The 23,427-nt window shown below is 42.3% G+C and overlaps 1 protein-coding gene across 4 annotated transcripts in view; it reads right to left on the minus strand.

Moving 5' to 3' along the window:
• LOC139530269 (ATP-binding cassette sub-family C member 8-like) overlaps positions 1–23,427 on the minus strand; it is a 129,112-nt gene that overhangs the window by 83,567 nt on the left and 22,118 nt on the right. For all 4 annotated transcript variants that reach the window (XR_011665994.1, XM_071326515.1, XM_071326516.1 and 1 more), the window contains exons 3-6: positions 17,053–17,194; positions 15,937–16,058; positions 11,088–11,254; positions 3,369–3,611 (exon numbers count right to left, since the gene is read on the minus strand). Coding sequence is in view for 3 of the 4 variants with exons in the window: in XM_071326515.1 (XP_071182616.1) it covers positions 3,369–3,611; positions 11,088–11,254; positions 15,937–16,058; positions 17,053–17,194 (674 nt within the window). In the remaining variant the exon portion in view is untranslated. The remainder of the gene's footprint in view (positions 1–3,368; positions 3,612–11,087; positions 11,255–15,936; positions 16,059–17,052; positions 17,195–23,427) is intronic.

Raw genomic sequence — 23,427 nt, forward strand, 5'->3', positions numbered from 1 at the left:
TGAAAGAAAAGCTATTTTTTTGTCCATTAAAATAACATCAAATTGATCAGAAATACAGTGTATACATTGTTAATGTTGTAAATGAATATTGTAGCTGGAGACAGCAGATTTTTTATGGAATATCTACATAGGCGTACTGAGGCCCATTATCAGCAACCATCACTCCTGTGTTCCAATGGCACGTTGTGTTAGCTAATCCAAGTATATCATTTTAAAAAACGGATCATTAGAAAACCCTTTTGCAATTATGTTAGCACAGCTGAAAACTGTTATCTGATTAAAGAAGCAATAAAACTGGCCTTCTTTAGACTAGTTGAGTATCTGGAGAATCAGCATTTATGGGTTCGATTACAGGCTCAAAATGGCCAGAAACAAAGACCTTTCTTCTGAAACTTGTCAGTCTATTCTTCTTCTGAGAAATGAAGGCTATTCTATGCAAGAAATTACCAAGAAACTGAAGATCTGGTACAACGCTGTGTACTACTCCCTTCACAGAACAGCGCAAACTGGCCCTAACCAGAATAGAAAGAGGAGTGGGAGGCCCCGGTGCACAACTGAGCAAGAGGACAAGTGCATTAGAGTGTCTAGTTTGAAAAACAGACAACCTCAAGTCCTCAACTGGCAGCTTCAATAAATAGTACCCGCAAAACACCAGTCTCGTCAACAGTGAAGAGGAAACTCCAGGATGCTGGCCATATCTCAGACTGGCCAATGAAAAGAAAAGATGGGCAAAAGAACACAGACACTGGACAGAGTAACTCTGCCTAGAAATCCAGCATCCCGGAGTCAACTCTTCACTGTTGACGTTGAGACTGGTGTTTTGCGGGTACCATTCAATGTCTGCTTTTATTTTTACCCATCTACCAGTAGGTGTCCTTCTTTGCAAGGCATTGGAAAACCTCCCTGGTCTTTGTGGTTGAATCTGTGTTCAAAATTCACTGCTCGACTACAGATAATTGTGTGTGTGGGGTACAGAGATGAGGTAGTCATTAACAAATCAAGTTAAACACAAGTCCACGCAACGTATTATGTGACTAGTTAGGCACATATTTACTCCTGAACATATTTAGGTTTGCCATAACAAAGGGGTTGAATACTTGACTCAAGACATTTCAGCTTTCCATTTTTAATTAATTTGTAAAAATGTCAAAAAACATAATTCCACTTTAACATTATGGGGTATTGTGTGTAGGCCAGTGACAAAAAAAAATCTACATTTAATCTATTTGTAAATTTAGGCTGTAGCACAACAAAATGTGGGGGGAAAAAGTCTGAATACGTTCCAAAGGCACCCCTTGATGTTTTCCACATTTTGTTATAGTACAGCCTTATTCTAAAATTGATTTTATTTATTTATATATTTTTCCCCCTCATCAATCTATACACAATACCCCATAATGACAAAGCAAAAACAGATTTTTAGAAATGTTTGCTCATTTCTCACCGACCGGCTCGATTAAGCTTTAGCCCCACTCATCTCTTTAAGGATTCACATGCGAGGCTATATACTAAACAACCAAAGATGTCAAGACTAAAGGCTGGTTTATACTACGGGTGTGTTCTGGAGTGCCAGAGTGCGCTTTGGGTGTTCGTAAACTCAGAGCATTGTCAGATTGTCAGTTCGTAAATTCAGAGCGTTTCGCTCTCGGAGCGTTCAGAGGTCACACTGGACTCTCTGGCCGAGGAGTAGGGTTGATCTGAGCGTTTTGACCTAACAACAGCAGACAAGCACCCAAGCCTGCTGGCTAACATTGGCTAGCTACTTCCAGACACAAATGAGAGAACAGCTCACTCTGACCATTTTACTCGCCCTAGCAGAGCTGGTTAAGCACAGTTGCAGAGCGTTGGTGACTGCAACTGTGTTGCTGGCAACAATTTAATTACACTTTTTTGACAACATTTACTGACACCGGCCATATTCAACGGGTGTTGAGCGTTCACAAATTCGTCAGTTAATCTGCACTCTGGCACACCCAGACGAGAGAGCTCTGAAATCGGAGTAGATAGCCAGAGCGAATTGACCAGCTACGTCTATCCACAGTTGTTGCAGTGACATCATGAACATTCTATTGAAATCGGTTTGTGCTCTGACATGCACTGTCAACTGTGGGACCTTATATAGACAGGTGTGTGCTTTTCCAAATCATGTCCAATCAATTGAATTTACCACAGGTGGACTCCAATCAAGTTGGAGAAACATCTCAAGGATGATCAATGGAAACAGGATGCACCTGAGCTCAATTTCGGGTCTCATAGCAAAGGGTTTGAATACTTAGAGTAAAAGTCAAAAGTTTAGACACACCAACTTATTCAAGGGTTTTTCTTTATTTTTTACTATTTTCTACATTGTAGAATAATAGTGAAGACATAACTATGAAATTACACATATGGACTGCGGTCCAACTCATCCCAAACCATCTCAATTGGGTTGAGGTCGGGTGACTGTGGAAACCAGGTCATCTGATGCAGCACTCCATCACTCTCCTTCTTGGGCAAATAGACCCTACACAGCCTGGAGGTGTGTTGGGATCATTGTCCTGTTGAAAAACAAATGATAGTCCCACTAAGCACAAACCAGATGGGATGGCGTATCGCTGCATAATGCTGTGGTAGCCATGCCTTGAATTCAAAATAAATCACTGACAGTGTCACCAGCAAAGTACCCCCACACCATCACACCTCCTCCTCCATGCTTCACGGAGGGAACCACAAATGCGGAGATCATCCGTTCACCTACTCTGCGTCTCACAAAGACACGGCGGTTGGAACCAGAAATCTCAACATTTGGACTCATCAGACCAAAGGACAAATTTCCACTGGTCTAATGTCCATTGCTCGTGTTTCTTGACTCAAGCAAGTCTCTTCTTCTTATTGGTGTCCTTTCGTAGTGGTTTCTTTGCAGAAATTCTAACATGAAGGCCTGATTCACACAGTCTCCTCTGAACAGTTGATGTTGAGATGTGTCTGTTACTTGAACTCTGTGAAGCATTTATTTGGGCTGCAATTTCTGAGGCTGATAACTCTAATGAACTTATCCTCTGCAGCAGAGGTAACTCTGGGTCTTCCTTATGGCAGTCCTCATGAGAGCCAGTTTCATCATAGAGCTTGATGGTTTATGCGACTGCACTTGAAGAAACTTTTAAAGTTCTTGAAATGTTGCACATTGACTGACCTTCATGTCTTAAAGTAATGATGAACTGTCATTTCTCTTTGCTTATTTGAGCCGTAAAAAAATATGTTACCACACCGTATTTTACGGTATCCAATACTATTACTGTAATCTTTTTTGACCATTGTTTTTACGGAAACTTACAGCCCACTGGCTGCCATCTCACTCACTCACTCACTCACTCACTCACTCCCTTTACCCTCTGACTCTCGAAAGCCTTGCGGAGCTTCAGATAGTTGGTGAGGGCTCGCATGGCGATGGGCAGCTTGCCGATGACCTTGAGGTCGATGGGGCGGCGGTGGGCTGCCGTGATGAAGGTGTTCATCCACCAGTAAGTGGCCTTGGACAGCAGGTTGACGAAGGGCTGCAGGAACCTCACCCCCAGGTCCTGCAGGTCCTCTGGGGGTTTCACCTCCGTAGCCTCAGTGAAACACAGGTAGCGCTGTGGGGAGGGACAGAGGGAGAGAGGGGTTATCAAGTGGGAAGAGAGAAAAAGAAAGATGGACGATTCACTAAAAGAGAAAGAGCCTAAATCATGAATATATTCAGAACTTAGAATACAAATGGGAACAACGAAACGAACTACGCAAATCTGATAGGGAAGCTTGCTCTGTTGTGTATTAAATTATGGGTTGCCTGGTCGCGTCTTTGCGAATGCATCAATGCCTTGGCGAAGCCTCCCTGTATCACACACTGAAATAAGAAACCCTAAACTGTGTTCACTTGAGCTATTCAGCTTTAGAGCTTTGTTGAAGAGAAGTATTATGGCCTGCACTAGGTCTAAGAACGAGGCACACTCCTGGTACCCCGAGCGCTGAAACTGGACGACAAAGTGAAACACTAATGTAACAGAGTCAGCTCAGTTCAGCAGTGAGAGTCTCAACTCGGGGGGAAACTAGGTTACTGAAGAAATACAGCACAGACACATAACTTCCAAACACTTACAGAGAATACGCCCACCAGGTAAAACAAAAACTTAAAAAAGGAAATGTTTCTTAAAGTTGGAATCTGTAGTGGTGAAACTGCCACGTCCATTTGTGATATTACAACAACAGAGGCGTTACTTCAAATAACGAACACCATTTCTTCCCCCCGGACATCATTGCACGCGCGATAGAACAGTAGAGTATGTACAACAAGTATTTTTTTTACCACGAGGCTGGAGCTCCTTTTCTGCGTTTAACAAACAAAACAAAAAGAATAACAAATATGCCTGGAGCTGCTAGTGGCGTTGTTTCCCCTAATGCGGATCTCAGCTTTAAACTTAGTTACTCTTTTTTTTTCTAAGCGCACATCTAAAAGTCTAACCAAAACCTTTTCAATACACAGGACGTGGCAATCATTACTGCATCTTGTCAGTACATCTGAGGGTACAGTTTCACACTGTTTAATTTATATCTGCAGAAAGAATTCCCACTTTCTAAAGGGTATCACTAGCTAGGTTTCCAACCAATTGGCGACAGATTTTCATGCAGATATTCAAAAATCTGCATAAATAAACGATGCGCATTTTAGACATGGAATGCAACGCAATGTGCTTTAGAGGAAAAAACAACAAATGAAAATAAAAGCTGAAATACTTACTACAGACTACTAGAGTACTTCCAACCCTCTAACACAGAAACGTACTATCTGCACAACAACAAAGACCTCTTCCAGCATGATAAAAAGTGCTTTGTTGTCTTCTCACAGTTACCATGTTAGGCAAGCTTGCATACACTATACAGTTGAAGTCGGAAGTTTACATACACTTAGGTTGGAGTCATTAAAACTCGTTTTTTAACCACTCCACAAATTTCTTGTTAACAAACTATAGTTTTGGGCAGTCGTTTAGGACATCTACTTTGTGCATGACAAAAGTAATTTTTCCAACAATTGTTTACAGACAGATTATTTCACTTATAATTCACTAACTTGACAGTGCCTTTAAACAGCTTGGAAAATTCCAGAAAATTATGTCATGGCTTTAGAAGCTTCTGATTGACATATTTTGAGTCACTTGAAGGTATACCTGTGGATGTATTTCAAGGCCTACCTTCAAACTCAGTGCCTCTTTGCTTGACATCATGGGAAGATCACAAGAAATCAGCCAAGACCTCAGAAAAAAATAGACCTCCGCAAGTCTGGTTCATCCTTGGGGCCAATTTCCTAACACCTGAAGGTACCACATTCATCAGTACAAACAATAGTACACAAGTATAAACACCATGGGACCACGCAGCCGTCATACCGCTCAGGAAGGAAACGCGTTCTGTCTCCTAGAGATGAACATACTTTGGTGCGAAAAGTGCAAATCAATCGCAGAACAAAAGCAAAGGACCTTGCGAAGATGCTGGAGGAAACAGGTACAAAAATATCTATATCCACAGTAAAATTAGTCCGATATCGACATAACCTGAATGGCCACTCAGCAAGGAAGAAGCCACTGCTCCAAACCACCATAAAAAAGCCAGACTGGAGAAATGTCCTCTGGTCTGATGAAACAAAAATAGAACTGTTTGGCCATAATGACCATCGTTATGTTTGAAGGAAAAAGGGGGATGCTTGCAAGCCGAAGAACACCATCCCAACTGTGAAGCATGGGGGTGGCAGCATCATGTTGTGGGGTGCTTTGCTGCAGGAGCACTTTACAAAATAGATGGCATCATGAGGTAGGAAAATTATGTGGATATATTGAAGCAGCATCTCAAGACATCAGTCAGGAAGTTAAGCTTGGTAGCAAATGGGTCTTCCAAATAGACAATGACCCCGAGCATACTTCCAAAGTTGTGGCAAAATGCCTTAAGGACAACAAAGTCAAGGTATTGGAGTGGCCATCACAAAGCCCTGACCTCAATCCCATAAAAAAGATGTGGGCAGAACTGAAAAAGCATGTGCGAGCAAGGAGGCCTACACACCTGATTCAGTTACACCAGCTCTGTCAGGAGGAATTGGCCAAAATTCACCCAACTTATTGTGGGAAGCTTGTGGAAGGCTACCCGAAACGTTTGACCCAAGTTAAACAATTTAAAGGCAATGCTACCAAATACTAATTGAGTATATGTAAACTTCTGACCCACTGGGAATCTGATGAAAGAAATAAAAGCTGAAATAAATCATTATCTCTACTATTATTCTGATATTTCACATTCTTAAAATAAAGTGGTGATCCTAACTGACCTAAGACAAGAAATTTGTACTAGGATTAAATGTCAGGAATTTTGAAAAACTGAGTTTAAATGTATTTGGCTAAGGTATATGTAAACTTCCGACTTTAACTGTATTTCCACAAAAGTATGTGGAAACCCCTTCAAATTAGTGGAGTTGGCCATGTCAGCCACACCCGTTGCTGGCAGGTGTATAAAATCAAGCGCACAGCCATGCAATCTCCATAGACAAACATTGGCAGTAGAATGGCATTACTGAAGACCTCAGTGACTTTCAACGTGGCATCATCATAGGATGCCACCTTTCAAACAAGTCAGTTCGGCTAATTTCTGCCCTGCTAGAGCTGCCCCGGTCAACTGTAAACGCTGGTATTGTGAAGTAGAAACGTCTAGGAGCAACAACAGCTCAGCTGCGAAGTGGTAGGACACACAAGCTCACAGTTGCAACACACAAACTACCTAGTTCCAAACTGCCTCTGGAAGCAACTTCAGCACAAGAACTGTTCGTCGGGAGCTTCATGAAATGGGTTTCCATGGCCAAGCAGCTGCACACTAGCCTAAGATCAGCATGTGCAATGCCGAGCTTCGGCCGGAGTGATGTAAAGCTTGCCACCATTGAACTCTGGAGCAGTGGAAACGCGTTCTCTGGGGTGATGAATCATGCTTCACCATATGCCAGTCCGACAGACAAATCTGGGCTTGGCGGATGCCAGTAGAACCCTACCTACCCTAATTGTATAGTGCCAACTGTAAAGTTTGGTGGAGGAGGAATAATAGTCTGGGGCTGTTTTTCATGGTTCGGGCTAGGCCCCTTTGTTCCAGTGAAGGGAATTCTTAACTCTACAGCCTACAATGACATTCTAGATAATTCTGTGCTTCCAACTTTGTAACAACAGTTTGGGGAAGGCCCTTTCCTGTTTCAGCATGACAATGCCCCCGTACACAAAACAAGGTCCATACAGAAATGGTTTGTCGAGGTTGGTGTGGAAGAACTTGACTGGCCTGCACAGAGCCCTGACCTCAATCCCATCTAACACCTTTCAAAATGAATTGGAACTCCAACTGCGAGCCAGGCCTAATCGCCCAACATCAGTGCCCGACCTCACTAACGCTCTTGTGGCTGAATGGAAGCAAGTGCTCACAGCAAATGTTCCAACATCTAGTGGAAAGCGTTCCCAGAAGAGTGGAGGCTGTTATAGCAGCAAAGGGGGAACCAACTCCATATTAATGGCCATGATTTTGGAATGAGATGTTCGACGAACGGGTGTCCACATACTTTTCGGTCATGTAGTGTACAGTGGGGAGAACAAGTATTTGATACACTGCCGATTTTGCAGGTTTTCCTACTTACAAAGCATGTAGAGGTCTGTAATTTTTATCATAGGTACACTTCAACTGTGCGAGACGGAATCTAAAACAAAAATCCTGAAAATCACATTGTATGATTTTTAAGTAATTCATTTGCATTTTATTGCATGACATAAGTATTTGATACATCAGAAAAGCAGAACTTAATATTTGGTACAGAAACCTTTGTTTGCAATTACAGAGATCATACATTTCCTGTAGTTCTTGACCAGGTTTGCACACACTGCAGCAGGGATTTTGGCCCACTCCTCCATACAGACCTTCTCCAGATCCTTCAGGTTTCGGAGCTGTCGCTGGGCAATACGGACTTTCAGCTCCCTCCAAAGATTTTCTATTGGGTTCAGGTCTGGAGACTGGCTAGGCCACTCCAGGACCTTGAGATGCTTCTTACGGAGCCACTCCTTAGTTGCCCTGGCTGTGTGTTTCGGGTCGTTGTCATGCTGGAAGACCCAGCCACGACCCATCTTCAATGCTCTTACTGAGGGAAGGAGGTTGTTGGCCAAGAGCTCGCGATACATGGCCCCATCCATCCTCCCCTCAATACGGTGCAGTCGTCCTGTCCCCTTTGCAGAAAAGCATCCCCAAAGAATGATGTTTCCACCTCCATGCTTCACGGTTGGGATGGTGTTCTTGGGGTTGTACTCATCCTTCTTCTTCCTCCAAACACGGCGAGTGGAGTTTAGACCAAAAAGCTCTATTTTTGTCTCATCAGACCACATGACCTTCTCCCATTCCTCCTCTGAATCATGCAGATGGTCATTGGCAAACTTCAGACGGGCCTGGACATGCGCTGGCTTGAGCAGGGGGACCTTGCGTGAGCTGCAGGATTTTAATCCATGACGGCATAGTGTGTTACGAATGGTTTTCTTTGAGACTGTGGTCCCAGCTCTCTTCAGGTCATTGACCAGGTCCTGCCGTGTAGTTCTGGGCTGATACCTCACCTTCCTCATGATCATTGATGCCCCACGAGGTGAGATCTTGCATGGAGCCCCAGACCGAGGGTGATTGACCGTCATCTTGAACTTCTTCCATTTTCTAATAATTGCACCAACAGTTGTTGCCTTCTCACCAAGCTGCTTGCCTATTGTCCTGTAGCCCATCCCAGCCTTGTGCAGGTCTACAATTTTATCCCTGATGTCCTTACACAGCTCTCTGGTCTTGGCCATTGTGGAGAGGTTGGAGTCTGTTTGATTGAGTGTGTGGACAGGTGTCTTTTATACAGGTAACGAGTTCAAACAGGTGCAGTTAATACAGGTAATGAGTGGAGAACAGGAGGGCTTCTTAAAGAAAAACTAACAGGTCTGTGAGAGCCGGAATTCTTACTGGTTGGTAGGTGATCAAATACTTATGTCATGCAATAAAATGCTAATTAATTACTTAAAAATCATACAATGTGATTTTCTGGATTTTTGTTTTAGATTCCGTCTCTCACAGTTGAAGTGTACCTATCATAAAACTTACAGACCTCTACATGCTTTGTAAGTAGGAAAACCTGCAAAATCGGCGGTGTATCAAATACTTGTTCTCCCCACTGTATATGTGTAGAGTTAGTCCGTGTACATTGGGACTCAGCGGACTCTTCCACAACAGATGTGTCTTTCCTGACTGTAGATGTTGCCAATGCAACATACAACACGCTCTCTATACACAGTCTTCTATCAAAACAGGAATGTATGTATAGACTACTCTGTGTTTGATGGCTCTGGTAGAAGCCCGAGGCATCATGAAGGCATTGAAAAAATTGCCCATTAGTGATCATGAATAGAAACTGTAATTAGAATAAGTGCTGAGATTAGTCCACAGTGGCGGTCAGTGCCATTTATGATGAGGGAGGACCATTTTTTTCTTCCTCCATGAACATGTCCTTATTCTATTACAGCATGTTGGATGACTGGCATTCATATTCCATTCATTCGGTTCAATATCACAGATAGGTTTAGGCTACTAGATGATACTAAAAATGTCCCTACACCCTAGCCTCTGAATGAAAGTTTACAACCTAGGTGCACACAGGCCTTGCACACTCTTGCCTGCATCTAGCTTATCTAGGTTGTAATCATTAGTCCAAAAGTTTAAAACAAGAGTTTCTATTGGACAAATTCAGGTATTTTCATCCCTGTTTAGTTTTGCTTCCATTTAAGAAATATTTTCCAACAAAATCGGCAGTATGAATACAACCCTGATCATAGCAGCAACGTAGTATTCATTCTAGCCTCTATGCACTCTCCTCTCAGCTTTTCCCTTCGTTCGTGGACTTCAATGAACAACACATCAGCTGTATGTGTCCAGGCGAAAAAGCCTATCCAATCAAAACCATATCATAACCGCTACACACAGCCTACATCGTTGTCCCCATATTAGCTAAAGTAACATTCTAGTCAACATAGCTAATAGAACTAATGCGTTGGTAAACCCGCTACAATAAGTAACGTTACACTGTAGAGTGCTGTTGAGGCTACTGTAGACCTTCATTGCAAAACAGTGTGTATTAATCAATTATTTGGTGACGTAAATATGTTTTAGTCTAGTTTTTCAATGTTTTATTTTAAGAAATTCACTGAGAAGGATGGTCCTCCCTTTTCCTACTCTGAAGAGCCTCCGCTGGATTAGTCCCAATCTTAACCAATACAAACCAATGAAGAATGCCAATGATTGCCAAGTGCCCAAGAGCCTGATTGCTCTCAAACACGAGATGGGATGCTAAAGGGGAACAAATGGACCAGGTGGGATAGTGCCAGGAGGAAAGGCGATTGCTGTGAATGGGAAGATCCTGACTGACGCCTCACAACATAAACATGAATCCACCTGCATGCGCACACACTCGCATGAATACCATTCTCACGTCGAGTATATGTCGTTGTCATCCAACACGCGCACACGAAAAAGCTTGAGATCCTGATCACCATAATAGCAAGACATCCTCCATTCTTTCAGAAGAAAATCTCCAGACAGAACTCCAACGGATTAAAATGATGAATCATTCAAACATCCAGGCAAACAAGTCCATCATAAACATCCTATTATAATTAGAGACAAGTAGCGGATGTCATGCAGAAATCTGGAGGTGGCACGTGCCCTTGTTCCCCCTTTGGGCATGACGCCTCTGTACGATTCACAACAACCTAGCACATTCTGCCATCTATCTACTTCAGAAACAGGCCTGTAGGCAGCAATACTTAACATCCAATATACAGGAGCATACGAAAATGCTAGACCGAAAGAGGGGAGAGCAGAGGAAAGCAGAGGAAAAAGACAGGAAAAAGACAGGATAGAGACATCCAGAGACATCCAGACATACTGAGGAAAACAGATGCCCGTACACACAAAACACACTAGGATGACACACACACACACAAATACATGCACACGCACACCATCGCCCTCTCACACACACTGCTGCTCACCCTGCCCAGTATGACGTTGATCTCCACAGCCAGGAGTAGTCCGTAGAGCAGGGCCAGGAGTCCCGTGATGCCGTAGCGGAGTTGTCTCAGGCCGATGCCGTGCTCCGTGTACTTGGCAAACTTGATGGTTTTCATCAGAAAGGCCAAGACCCAGTAGAAGAGTAGGGCTTTAGAGAGGATCAGAGAGGAACGTTTTAATATCTCAGGACTCATAAAGGGAATCGTCAGTCATCTCAAGTCAACTCCGGACGAATGCAATTGGGTTAGGAACGTCCTATACATTCCCAACAGATTATGCAGATATCCAGAGTAAGTAAAAGGAATTTTGTTTCTGGTGAACTGTACACACTGCATCAGGAGTGAACTGTATATCTACAAAGTGAATGTCATACATATTATTTAGAATCCATATCATACATTTTCTAATAAATTTTCCCCATCTTTCCTCTGCTTTTGTCAGTTTTGTTTACGTTTTGTGTCATGGCAATTCTGACAGAACTGCTCGTGTTCAAAACTCAGTGACAATAGAGAATGAACAGCTGTACTATAACTGTCAGAATTACTGTGCCTACCTGTTGGAAAGACAACCCACTCACGGATGCCATCCATTCTAAATCCCCAAGACACATCCTAAACGACCTGACCGATGTAATTTTTCACACCTTTCTAGATGTTTTATAGGAGAGAAACCATGGTAACAGAGTCTCGTAGGAGTATGCTAAACATTCTGGGATTTGGGATCTTTTTCCTCCCCCATGAAGTCCGCAGATGTTCATAACAGAAGTGTGGCCTGCATCTCAAACACCAACTCACGTTCTCTCCCCTCCCCCTCCCCCTCCACCCGCTCCCTCCCTCCTTGCTCTATTCTCCTCCCTTTCTTTCTTCCTTCCTCCCTCCCCTCCTTCTCTCTCGCCTCGACTTTCCAGTTGTTTAGTGATGTATGTCCATGGTTGTTAAGCTCAATATCCATAGAAACAGAGTGAAAAGAATGGACTCAGTATTGAAAGCCGGGGTCGATTCAGATCCTGTTGTAGCAGGTTGCCATTGTGAGTCACAGTCAACGAACCAACGACATAAGTCCTTTCTATAGGGGGGGTGCAACAATATTAGGAAGGTGTTCTTAATGTTTCGTACACTCAGTGTAAGTCCTTTCAGTGTGTTTGTTGTGGCTGTTTTGAAGGTTAATGACTTACAGTATTTGTCAGGCCTGCAGTTGTACTGTAAATCTCGAATGGAAGGCAGAGTCAATAAGAAGCCTATGGAAAAGGTGATCGATTGGAAGGACGGTTGTGAAGGAAAGTTTCAGACGGAGAGTGAGTACTACTAATTAGTCGTGGGTTTGATTCCCACAAAGGCCTTATACACTGAACATATAAAAAGATCCCGTAAGAAGAGAGACTGGATAACGGCGTTTGACATATGGCCATATTAGCATATCCCTTCTATGTTCTCCATGTCTATGGCCATCCATCCCTTCAGCCCCAGCTGTAATCAGAGATTAAAGTCTGTCCGAGAAATACCGCCTGTGGGGGTCACTCCCTCGACTGATACCGATTGGCCGCGCATCGAGGTTGAGGCTCAAGCACTGATGTGAACGAGGGAACTGGAGGAAGAGTGAACGAACACGGGCAGTACGCGGATGAGTTAATGATGCAGGAGGAGGAGAAGAGAAGTATGTGATCAGACGTAGAGGAGGAACATGGCAACTGAGGGGATGATTAAAGAAGTCAACATTGACGATGAGAGAACCGTGAAACGACAAAGACCACCTAGTAAGCACAAGACATTGAAAATACATAATTTCAACCAAAAAATACATATTCTTTTCAATGTCTTGTGCTCATAGGGCAATGGACTGAGCTGGGACATGGCATTTATTGATAGGATTTTATAGATCCTCTCTGTTTCAGAGAATATTGGCTATCAAATAATAACAACCAGAAGAGATTAGTGTTGATGCTTGACGATGTCTCGATGATGCAACAAAAATATTTATTTGGTAATTACCACACAGGAAATTGGCAAGTGTTACCGACTGTTGATTTTTCAGTGTAACATGGTTGTAAAAGAACCCAAGTGTTGGTCTTAACCAGAGTTAAACCATATCTATGGTTTTGCATGTACATTGACTGATTCATTAATCTTATCCTACTCAAATATAAATAACATTTTTCTAAACTAATCCAATCTGCTATTTGGACTCACTACACCGGTTTCTGAAATGGTTGTTCCTTGTCTCATATCTTTGTCTCCCCATCCCAGCAGTCAGCCTGAATTCAGGTTGCGGGTGAATAAACATTGAAAATGTTGAATATCCCCACTCTGGCTGGATTCCAATAGGAATTACACATCACTTTGCAAGCCATCATAATGTGACTTGCAGGCCTGAAAACCATGAGATTCAGACCACTGTATTAGGGTAAAACTAGGCCCTCAAAATAAGGCATTATTAACTACTTGTATTGTGTTGAAGAATTACATTTTTATGATAAAGTATTCACTTAGAATCTCACGTAATGAAAGCCACAGGACAAAGGAAGTATTACTGCAAAAACCATCTAACATATGATTGTTACGCAACAGGACAGTAACCCGCGATGCCCTCAAACCAAGGGACGCTGCCTGCTAATTATCTATAGGCTATATTTCAACTTGTCAATTTCTAATTATTTTCCAACAAGTTTTATTTTCTAACAGTTGGAATTGAGGTGTGTTCAGCCTCCTCGCCAATTCACATAAGAAGTAGCCCATTTCACTGTTGCGTATACTTTATGTTTGAGGCTTTACTGTGCTGGACAAGCACTTCCCTAGAGTTTCCCAAGATCAAGTATGAAGACATTACTCATCTCTAGTCACAACAGGCCTTGCACAAATGTTTTCCCCCAGCACATTTTGTGGCTGGTATGCTGGCCCCCCACTTCATCTCAGGCCTAACAATACCTGTGCCAATATATCCTCCAAACACCGGCTTCTCGGGCATTATCACTTAATTTGAATTTTCAAATGTCATGCTTTTTGAGCACATAAAAAAATGAAGTAAGGTATTGGAATATTGAAGCAGAACCAGAAGCCTGCATTTTTATGTGAAACTCATAGATTTTGGGGGGTAATATTTACTAAGTCCCTAAATACGTTTTTACAGTGTATAGAGGCTGGATCAGTGTTCAATTTTAAACTGTTTAACACTGGAGAATTTGCTGTGCAGAATCTCATCAGTACCATGTCATGAAAGCATCCTTTTTAAGTACAGTACATCTTAATATTCTCAGCTGACATTTGTATCACTACTTAAAATTTAATTAAGTAGTGCCCCTCTTCACTTTATTTAAAAAAAAGTTGTACTGAAAAATTGCAAGATTATAGTCAAATAATGTCCTCATTCGCTGTCACGTTCCTGACCTTATTTCCTTTGTCTAGCCTTGTTTAGTTGGTCAGGACGTGAGCTGGGTGGGCATTCTATGTTATGTGTTTCTATGTTGGGTTCATTGTATTACCTGATATGGTTCTCAATCAGGGGCAGGTGTTTTACGTTTCCTCTGATTGAGAACCATATTAAGGTAGGCTGTTCTCACTGTTTGTTTGTGGGTGATTGTTGCTGTGTCTGTGTTTGTTCGCCACACGGTACTGTTTCGTTTGTTTGTTCGTGCGTTCATGTTTTATGTGTTCTCAAGTTCAGGTCTGTTAACGTCGTTTATTATTTTGTAGTTTGTTCAAGTGTTTTTTCGTCTTCGTTATTATTATTAAAATTATTATGTATTCAACCCACGCTGCGTTTTGGTCCGATCCTTGCTCCTCTTCAGACGATGAGGAGGACGAGCGTTACATTCGCTTCCAGTAAAGAGACAACAACTTCATTTTGAGCTATGGCTGAACTACACCTATTTTAACCTCCCCAAGAGGCAAACATCTTTTGATTAGTGAACCAAGGTCGATACTGTATTTAACTCGCTCGCCTCACTTTAATTTTTTTTTCAATATGTTCAATATTAAATTGAATTTTATGGCCTTATTTAATCTAACTGATTCATGAGGATAACTACAGTACAAAGTATATATTTTTTTTTAAACTATCCCCTTTCAACTTAATATCGGTATGGAATACACAAGAATAAAATCATTACACAAAGCAGATCTCTGACTCCTGCTTGACGGACACACATTGAATATTCTATTACTTTGGTTTCTGCCTCGAACTGCAGTAGAATTCATATCCATCCAATCAGATTAACGCAATTACACTTTAATGATAATTGCCTACAACCTTTAGAGTCCTCAAACTCAACTGTGGCCCTCGAAGCCAGCTCCACTGCTTTTTAAAAACTTGTTCCCCTGTAATCAGGGACTGATTTAGACCTGGGACACCAGGTTTGTGCAATCAATTAACAGGTAGAACAGAAAACCAGCAGGCTCCGGACCTCGTAGGGTAAGAGTTGAATACCCCCTGAAAACCCATCTCATCTGAATATAAATGAACCACGCATCTGGATTTAACATGACATTATTAATGCCTGTGGTTTAGACAAAACCACAACGCTGTACAAAATACTTCCTTACATTTGAATTGTATTGATTTGGGCTTAGAAGACCCTAGGGACCAGCAAGCCTGCAAGTGAGTCATGGTTTATCCACCATTCAGTAATGCCTAGCAAGAGGTTGCTCTCACACGTAACAGTAATTGGGGACATCTTCTACAGTCGGAGGCATCTTTGCGCTACAGGGAGGCAGACTTCAGCAGTTGAAGTTGGAGGCTTGGATGTTTAACACTAGAACGAGGTGAGCCCTCGCACAAACACACTGTATGCATACACACACTCTGTAAAGTGCTTGGAAAACTTTGAAGGAGCCATACCTAGCAGTAGCTTGGGGAAGTTGGAGGTCTCGATGTTGTGGTAGTAGATGATGGAGGTGATCCCCGCCATGAAGGCCAGGCCTGCAGGCATGTACAGGTGCAGGTGGAGGGACTGGGTGAACCTGGGAGAACACACACAGGACAGAAGGGGTTTAATGCACAAACAGATGCACACAAACATGCACAGCCACACACACACACACACACACACACACACACACACACACACACACACACACACACACACACACACACACACACACACACACACACACACACACACACACACACACACACACACACACACACACACACACACACCAATTGGATAAGTTAAAATCATTCTATACACACACTCAATGCCATATAAAAGCTGCAAGCAGACATTGTGCTATAGTGAATGGTATTCTAGGGTGAAAGTGCAGGAGGAGAGCTCTTCCAATCAATTCACAAATGCATAGGAGATGCTCTCAGCGGCGACAGGCAATCCTACAGTAATCATGTGTATGGGACTATAGGGGACACGCGTGGGCAATCAACCTGAGAGGAGGAGAACATACAAGGACAGAAGAGAAAGAGAAGAGGTGAAAGCCGGTGTGAGAGAGAAAGACTGAAAACGAGAGAGAGAGAGAGAGAGAGAGAGATACACGAGACGAGAGAGAGAGAAAGACTGAAAGAGAGAGAGAGAGACAGAGGCAAAGGAATGTAAAGGCTCTGATTGATTTCCTGTAATTATTTAACCTTTGACCTACATTTGTGAATCACACACTATTGGATTGTGGAGTGAGAAGAGGGAAAGACCGATAAATTGAAGACTAAATGGAGAAAGTTGACAGTGCTGCCATAAAAGTAGGTAAGACTTGTGCAGAGGAGGAAGAGAACCTAGTGACCTAGGTGGGGGGGAGTGAGGACAGTTATGAAAAGAGTACAGTCTACAGCAGAAGCAGTCATTGAGAGGAGCAGAGGAGATGAGAAGTCTGATGACACTGCTAGCTTTGCTAAAGATCCACTCTTGTTCAATGTTATGGAGGTGTATGGTCGTTGTAATGTACTGGGGGTCGGTGACGTCAAACATGGGGCATGATTCCAGTGGAAGAGCGGGGGGAATGGACTCACCCATCGGAGACGACGCCCTCTGCGATCTCACAGACCAGGACGAAGAGGAGGACGAAGGTGAGGAGCCAGCGCAGGTTGTGACCAGGGAAGTGCAGCCAGGTGCTGTGGTGGATGTGCACCTTGGAGCTCTGGCTGCCCCAGCCTTTCAGAACACAGCAAACACAACAATGACACAGGAAACAGGAAGTTAGCTTCAGAGAACAGCGTGACATCCGTCTAACTTAGCTCATTTATCTGCTCTGTTGGGCAGGTGAGAGTCAATTCCCAACTAAGCATCCGCAATAATATTATACATTTTACTTGTCTATGGCCGGGATTCAATCCGATCAAGCCCTTTCAGCTATGCACATTCTAAAGGCAATGTTTCAGAGTTCGCGTAGACCTCATTCATGGTAAACACTACATATGTTGGCTCAATCAAAATGTATATTTAATTGTCAAGCGTGCGATAAGGTGGATCTACCGCTGATCAGATAAAATACCGGCCTAAAAGAAGACACCACAGGAGGTTGGTGGCACCTTAATTGGGGAGGACGGGCTCGTGGTAATGGCTGGAGCGGAATAGTGTCAAATACATCAGAAACATGGGTTCCATGTGTTTGATGCCATTCCATTCGCTCCTTTCCAGACATTATTATGAGCCGTCCTCCCCTCAGCAGCCTCCACTGGAAGACAATTCAGACTGTTGATTCCCGTAGAGACTATGGAGGGGACACACAAAGTCCCCTTCGGGTGTATTACTCCGGATATACAATTCATGACCTTGGCTTAACAACTGATAGGATCAAATTCTACTGACTCCCGGTACAACCTCGAAAAACTGTGAGCCTAACAAGAAAGTTGTCCCTGCGAGTCACAGGAGTAGATTAAAAGGTAATCAAAGGGGAGTCAGTGGCGAGTCTGTCAAGGTCTTCACTGTGAGGTGGGTCACCCTCCGGGGGCCTGCAGCTAGGCGTGTCTCGATAGAGAGAACAAAGCTACTGTACCTTGCCCGAGATCGCCATTCCAGTTAGCTCTTAAAAGCTATTATGAAGTAAATTTACTCACACACCTTACGCGCTGCTAGGTGCACGGAGTAAAATGCAGCTTGATGAAAAGAAACTCCAGCACATTGGGGATCTAGATGCTTCCGACATTTAATGGATCTTATTTACCAATGTTTCGGTCAAACAACCTGCTTCGGAAGGCGTCTCGACCACCGGTGTTGTTGGAGTATGTATTTTTATTACAGTGAGCTACTAAAACCTAACACCTTGGACTTTCGCTCGATGGGCTACCGTGGTGTTGAGCCAGGCAGTACCCTCCGGTCAGATACATCTGCTTTTAAAAAGGAGCGTAACAGCTTATTTCACTGTACCTCTGGGTTATTAAACACAACACCTGGTCCTAACTGACCAAATGCTTATATCATTAAAACTGACATAATAATCAAATTGCGATGGGTTTCCTTAGCAAGGCATCCAACTGCTGCTCCCGACAACACCTCCCTACTAATTACATTATAATATCTGTTGGGAGGTAAGTTAATCAGTCAGCACTGCTGGCATGCATGCGCGCGCACACACACATTAGTATTCTGTGTGTGTAACTGAAGCTCTGCAAACATTACGACGCCCATGGCTGAGCGGGAGATTAATCTCTCAGGGTCACTAGGCACCTTCCCTCTGACCTTCTCATCCAATTGGTTTTGAGGAGGTGAGAGGGTGCAAAGGGATCAAGGAAATGCAATTGAGATTCTCTCACAGGCTCAGAGTGACAGGGAGAATGAATGAGTGAGAGAGAGGAGGATTTTCTCTTTTAGTCGTCATTTGGACTAAACCAAGAGTCCTTAAACATTAAAACACAATTTCTAATACAATCACATTTTCACATAATAACACTGTTACAAACAGGCATAATACACTGACATATTGACCAGATAAATACTCTAACAGTCTAAAAAGAGAGATTGATTCCTTCATCTATCATAATCCTGCACAACCTTCCAATTTATTATATTTAAATGGTTCTAAAGTACTGTTTGAATTTATATATTGAAATATTTCTGGTTTGCTCAGAAAAAATATAACATTTCTTTATTGCTCTAAATCAAAATTTTATTTTGCCTATTTCTCTTTTCTGTCTGGATAACACATAAATGGTGGACAGTCTATTCCTAGTATTTACTGAATGTCTGTCTCTTACCAACTGAATACTGTTGTGAATAGAGTTTGGCCGTTTTAAATGGTGCACATTGTGAAATAAAATAAGCATGTTTTTTATTTTTTATTATCTTGTTGAGCATACCTACAACAGAAGAACCATATCTCCACCTTAAAAAATCCTTGCTGCTTTATTCTGTGCAATCTGCAGCCTCCTAATTTAACATGCTGATGCATTTCCCCAGACCACAGAACAGTAGTTCACCTGACTCTCCATTAATGTTTGGGTTGTTTGCTTAAGAATCTTTCCTGGTAAATATTTAGCTATCCTTCTGATAGCCATTGAAAAAAAATATTTTTACATAGATTATTTATTTGAGACGACCATGATAAGCAGGTGTCTAGCTGCACTCCTAGTCGTGTGGTTTCTGCCACTTCCTCAATTTGTACTCCCCCCATACTTAATTGTATCCCATGCTGTTTGCCTTTTCCTGCTGGAACAGACCAACAAACCTTGGTTTTCTTGCTGTTCAAAACAAGTTGGTTCAGACAAACCCATTCCTTGATATTTTCCCAGATATACTTGTAGAGCTTGCTGTACCTATTGAACCGATTGTCTTTCTGTATAAACTGTAGTAATGAAGGTCGTTGGTATATATTAAATAGAGAATTGGCCCAAGGCAGCTGCGGTATTCCACGGTTTAACGCATGAGGGGAAGAAAACGACCCATTGATATAGGTGAACTGTTTCCTGTCAGTTAGATATGACTGTACCCAATTCAATGCTGCCTCCTTCAAACCAAATATTTAATGATCCACTAAATCAAAATGCTGCAGTAAAATCTAAAAATAGTACACCCACAACCACTATCAATAGCATTGAGCCACTGGTCAGTCATGTCAACCAATGCAGTGGTGGTGCAATGCTTTTTGTGATAAGCATGCTGATTGGCTGTGATAAGATCATTCTTTTCCATATACTCCCATATTTGTCTACTCATAATACCCTCCAATATCTTACTGAGTGAAGGGAGTAGTCTGATTGGTCGACAATTGGCAGGAGTAATGGGTTCTTTGCTGTCTTGGATTGGATACAGTTTAGCATGCTTCCATACGTGTGCAAATGTCCCCTTTTCCAGTGACCAATTAAACATGTATTTCAATGGAGCTGCAACCTGGGGAGCAGCATAACGAAGTAAAAAATTGTCCATAAGATTTAACCTGTAGATTTACCATTGGGTAATGACTTCAATAGGTTTAACACCTCGTCTACTGACACCATTCGTAGACTAAAAGAGCAGTTTTTTTCATTCATAATATGATCATCAATCCATTGGACAATAGCTTGTTTGGAAGAATGGGTATTTACACTATCGCTCAGTAGATAAATGTTCTTGGTAAAAAAAAATATGGAAAATTATTGGCAATATCAGCTGGTTTTGTTATTGTTCTCCCGTCAACCTCCACACTAGATGGGCATGATGAGATAGATGTACCAAGCCCTTAACTGTATTCCATACCTTTTTACAATCAATAAAAGCATTTTTGTAAAATAGTTTTTTTCTTACGATTTAATTTAACTGCATAATTACCCAGTGTTCTATAACTCTGTTAATCAATTTGTAGTTTAGATTTGGCTGCTAAGACTTTTGCCATATTTCTTTGAGAAAAAGCCTCACCCAAGTCCCCACCCTATCCCCAACTGTACTCTTTCTTTCTGGGGCATGATGGTCCATTACCTCAGTGAGCAAATCAATAAAACATTCTGTAGCGTGATTTAATCATTCTCTAGATAAATCAGCTCTCAGGGTACAGCAGCCAAATAATTTTGAAAAAGCTCATGATTAAAAAAATATATATAAAATGATCTTGACCACAATCCTTGAGGGTTTCTTTGGAACCTTGGTGTTCATGGTTAGGGTCACAATATTAATGGCATTGATCTGTCTTTTAAGCATTTCTATGGGATATTACAGAAGATTAGATCAATGCCGAACGGTGACCTAACTTAGTTGATGAGCTAGTAGTATCATTAACCATTTGTTTCAAACCACAGCTCTCGGCATATCTCATGAATTAAGTTATATTTGAATTATTATGATCCTTCCAATTTATATTAAAATCACCCAAGACAAATACATCTCTGTTACTATCTGTGGCCTGGTCAAAACCCAGATAGGACAACTTAGAGCTAGGAGGTCTATACACACATCCTACCAATATGGCTGCCTGGTGAGGCAGATGTACTTGAGCCCATAGTGCCTCTATCTGACATACATTAAGGTCATCCCTCCTCTTAAAAGGTATATGATTCTGAATGTACAGTGCTACACCCCCACCATTCCTATCCCTTCTCAGTAGACTATATCCATGAATGTTCATTTGCCCATCATTTACGGCTAGCTAAAATATGAATATTATATATGTTGACCAAGTTAAAAACCTGATGTTTTTGTTAGAAAGGCTACTTACATTAACGTGAGCTATATGCAACCCTTTCCTTGTCAAGTGGAGATCAATAGAGCATGTATTTGTTATAGTTGAAGTTGTCATGATACACTACAGCACACAAACTCAGATTTGAACATTGGATTAAAATAGCCATGGAGTTACTCTAGAGTCCCGATACAGTTGCCCGTTGATGTGAAGTTGATCTATCACCAAGGAGACTCGTTGACTCAGGCAACGCTTTTCCTTCATGATGGGATACAGTTTATTTTCTCCTTTCATTGATCTCCGTGGGGAAGTGATCATTCATTCCAAAATCTCGCCATTTACTGTTGCTTAAAATGTTCAAACCATCAATAAGAGCCCGTGTCCTATTCCCAGAGGCCTTACCCATTCTATGGAGTCTAGAGAAAGTGACATTACGCACGACATCAGTGGGCAGTTTCAGTTGAGTTGACATAAAGTCTCTGACAGTGTCCTCACAGCCTCTGCTGTTGTCATTCTCCGGTATCCCTGAAAATATTAGATTGTCCCGCATTGATCGACGTTGTACATCAAGCAAGGTTTCTTTAAGTTGTTTGTTCTCCCTTTGCACCACCTCCACCTTGCCAGGAATAGAGTCTACAGTACCTTTCAGCACTGTGTTCTTTTTCCTTACATCATCAATCTGACATTGGCTGAATTCTAGACTGGCACATAATGCATTGGTGTCCTCTCGTGGTATAACCAAGATATCACGTTTGGCAAGGCTTTCATTGATGGATTTCAACAAGTCAACATCCATATCAGTAAACCTCTGCCCACTCACGCCCTCTTGCTTGGGGATGGTTTGATGCCATCGTTGATACCGCTTGGCTTTGCTATGTTTTGTTGATTGGGTTTGTTGTCCTTAACAGTGCTCGAATCCTCCGAAACCAGCGACATGTTTCCTTGAGCTCGTAAGTATCTCTCGTCAATGAATCGTTCAAGCTCTTTCTCATCCCCCTCCCCCTCTTTATATCTATCTTTCTCTCTCTCTCTCTCTCTCTTTGTACTAGCTCCATCTTTTATCTTCCTTCTAGGTAATGGGTTTATCCCAATCTGGTATGGTACCTTATTAACTGTAGAATGCAAGTATTTTGTCCAGAGCCAGTAGAGCACTGTAAAGGGAATAGCGTTGAATTTCAGATGTAATGTAGCCTCTCTCTAACAGTGTCACAGGGAAATAGAGACTTGGTCAGTCACACACTGATGACACATAGCCAAGCACGTAAGAGTCACTTTACCAGCAGTCACAGGGACACAAATTGGGTCTAGGAATGATAACAGCTGAAGAAAGTCACAGCACATTACAATAACTTTAACAACTGGGACGGGGACACATTGAACTTGTCACACATTGATGACGCAGAGGTGGCCGGCCGGTCACACAGTGATGATGACACCAGTGGAATTGGAGGGGGTAGCCAGGTGGAACAGACTGGCAGGCGAGCAGGGATGTGCAACCCGACCCTACAGTAGATTATGGCTCCAGCTCCTGCTCGCTAGGTCTAAATTCCAGCAGAAAGGTCACATTTGTTTGTCAAAAATAAAAATGCTTCCCACAACGAGGGGTTTCTTGGAATATGTCCCAACCAGCCTCCCACCCCCACCATGCTTCACCTAGGGTCATGTTCCCATTAGAATGTTAATGGTTTTATCATTGGGGACACACTGTATACGTTATGTATGGCTCAGTTAGTTGATGATAGTGCTTGCAAAGCCAGGATTATGGGTTTGAATCCCGGGGCCACCAATACGTAAAATG

This window comes from Salvelinus alpinus, chromosome 9, assembly GCF_045679555.1.
Source record: "Salvelinus alpinus chromosome 9, SLU_Salpinus.1, whole genome shotgun sequence".
Lineage (NCBI taxonomy): Eukaryota > Metazoa > Chordata > Actinopteri > Salmoniformes > Salmonidae > Salvelinus > Salvelinus alpinus.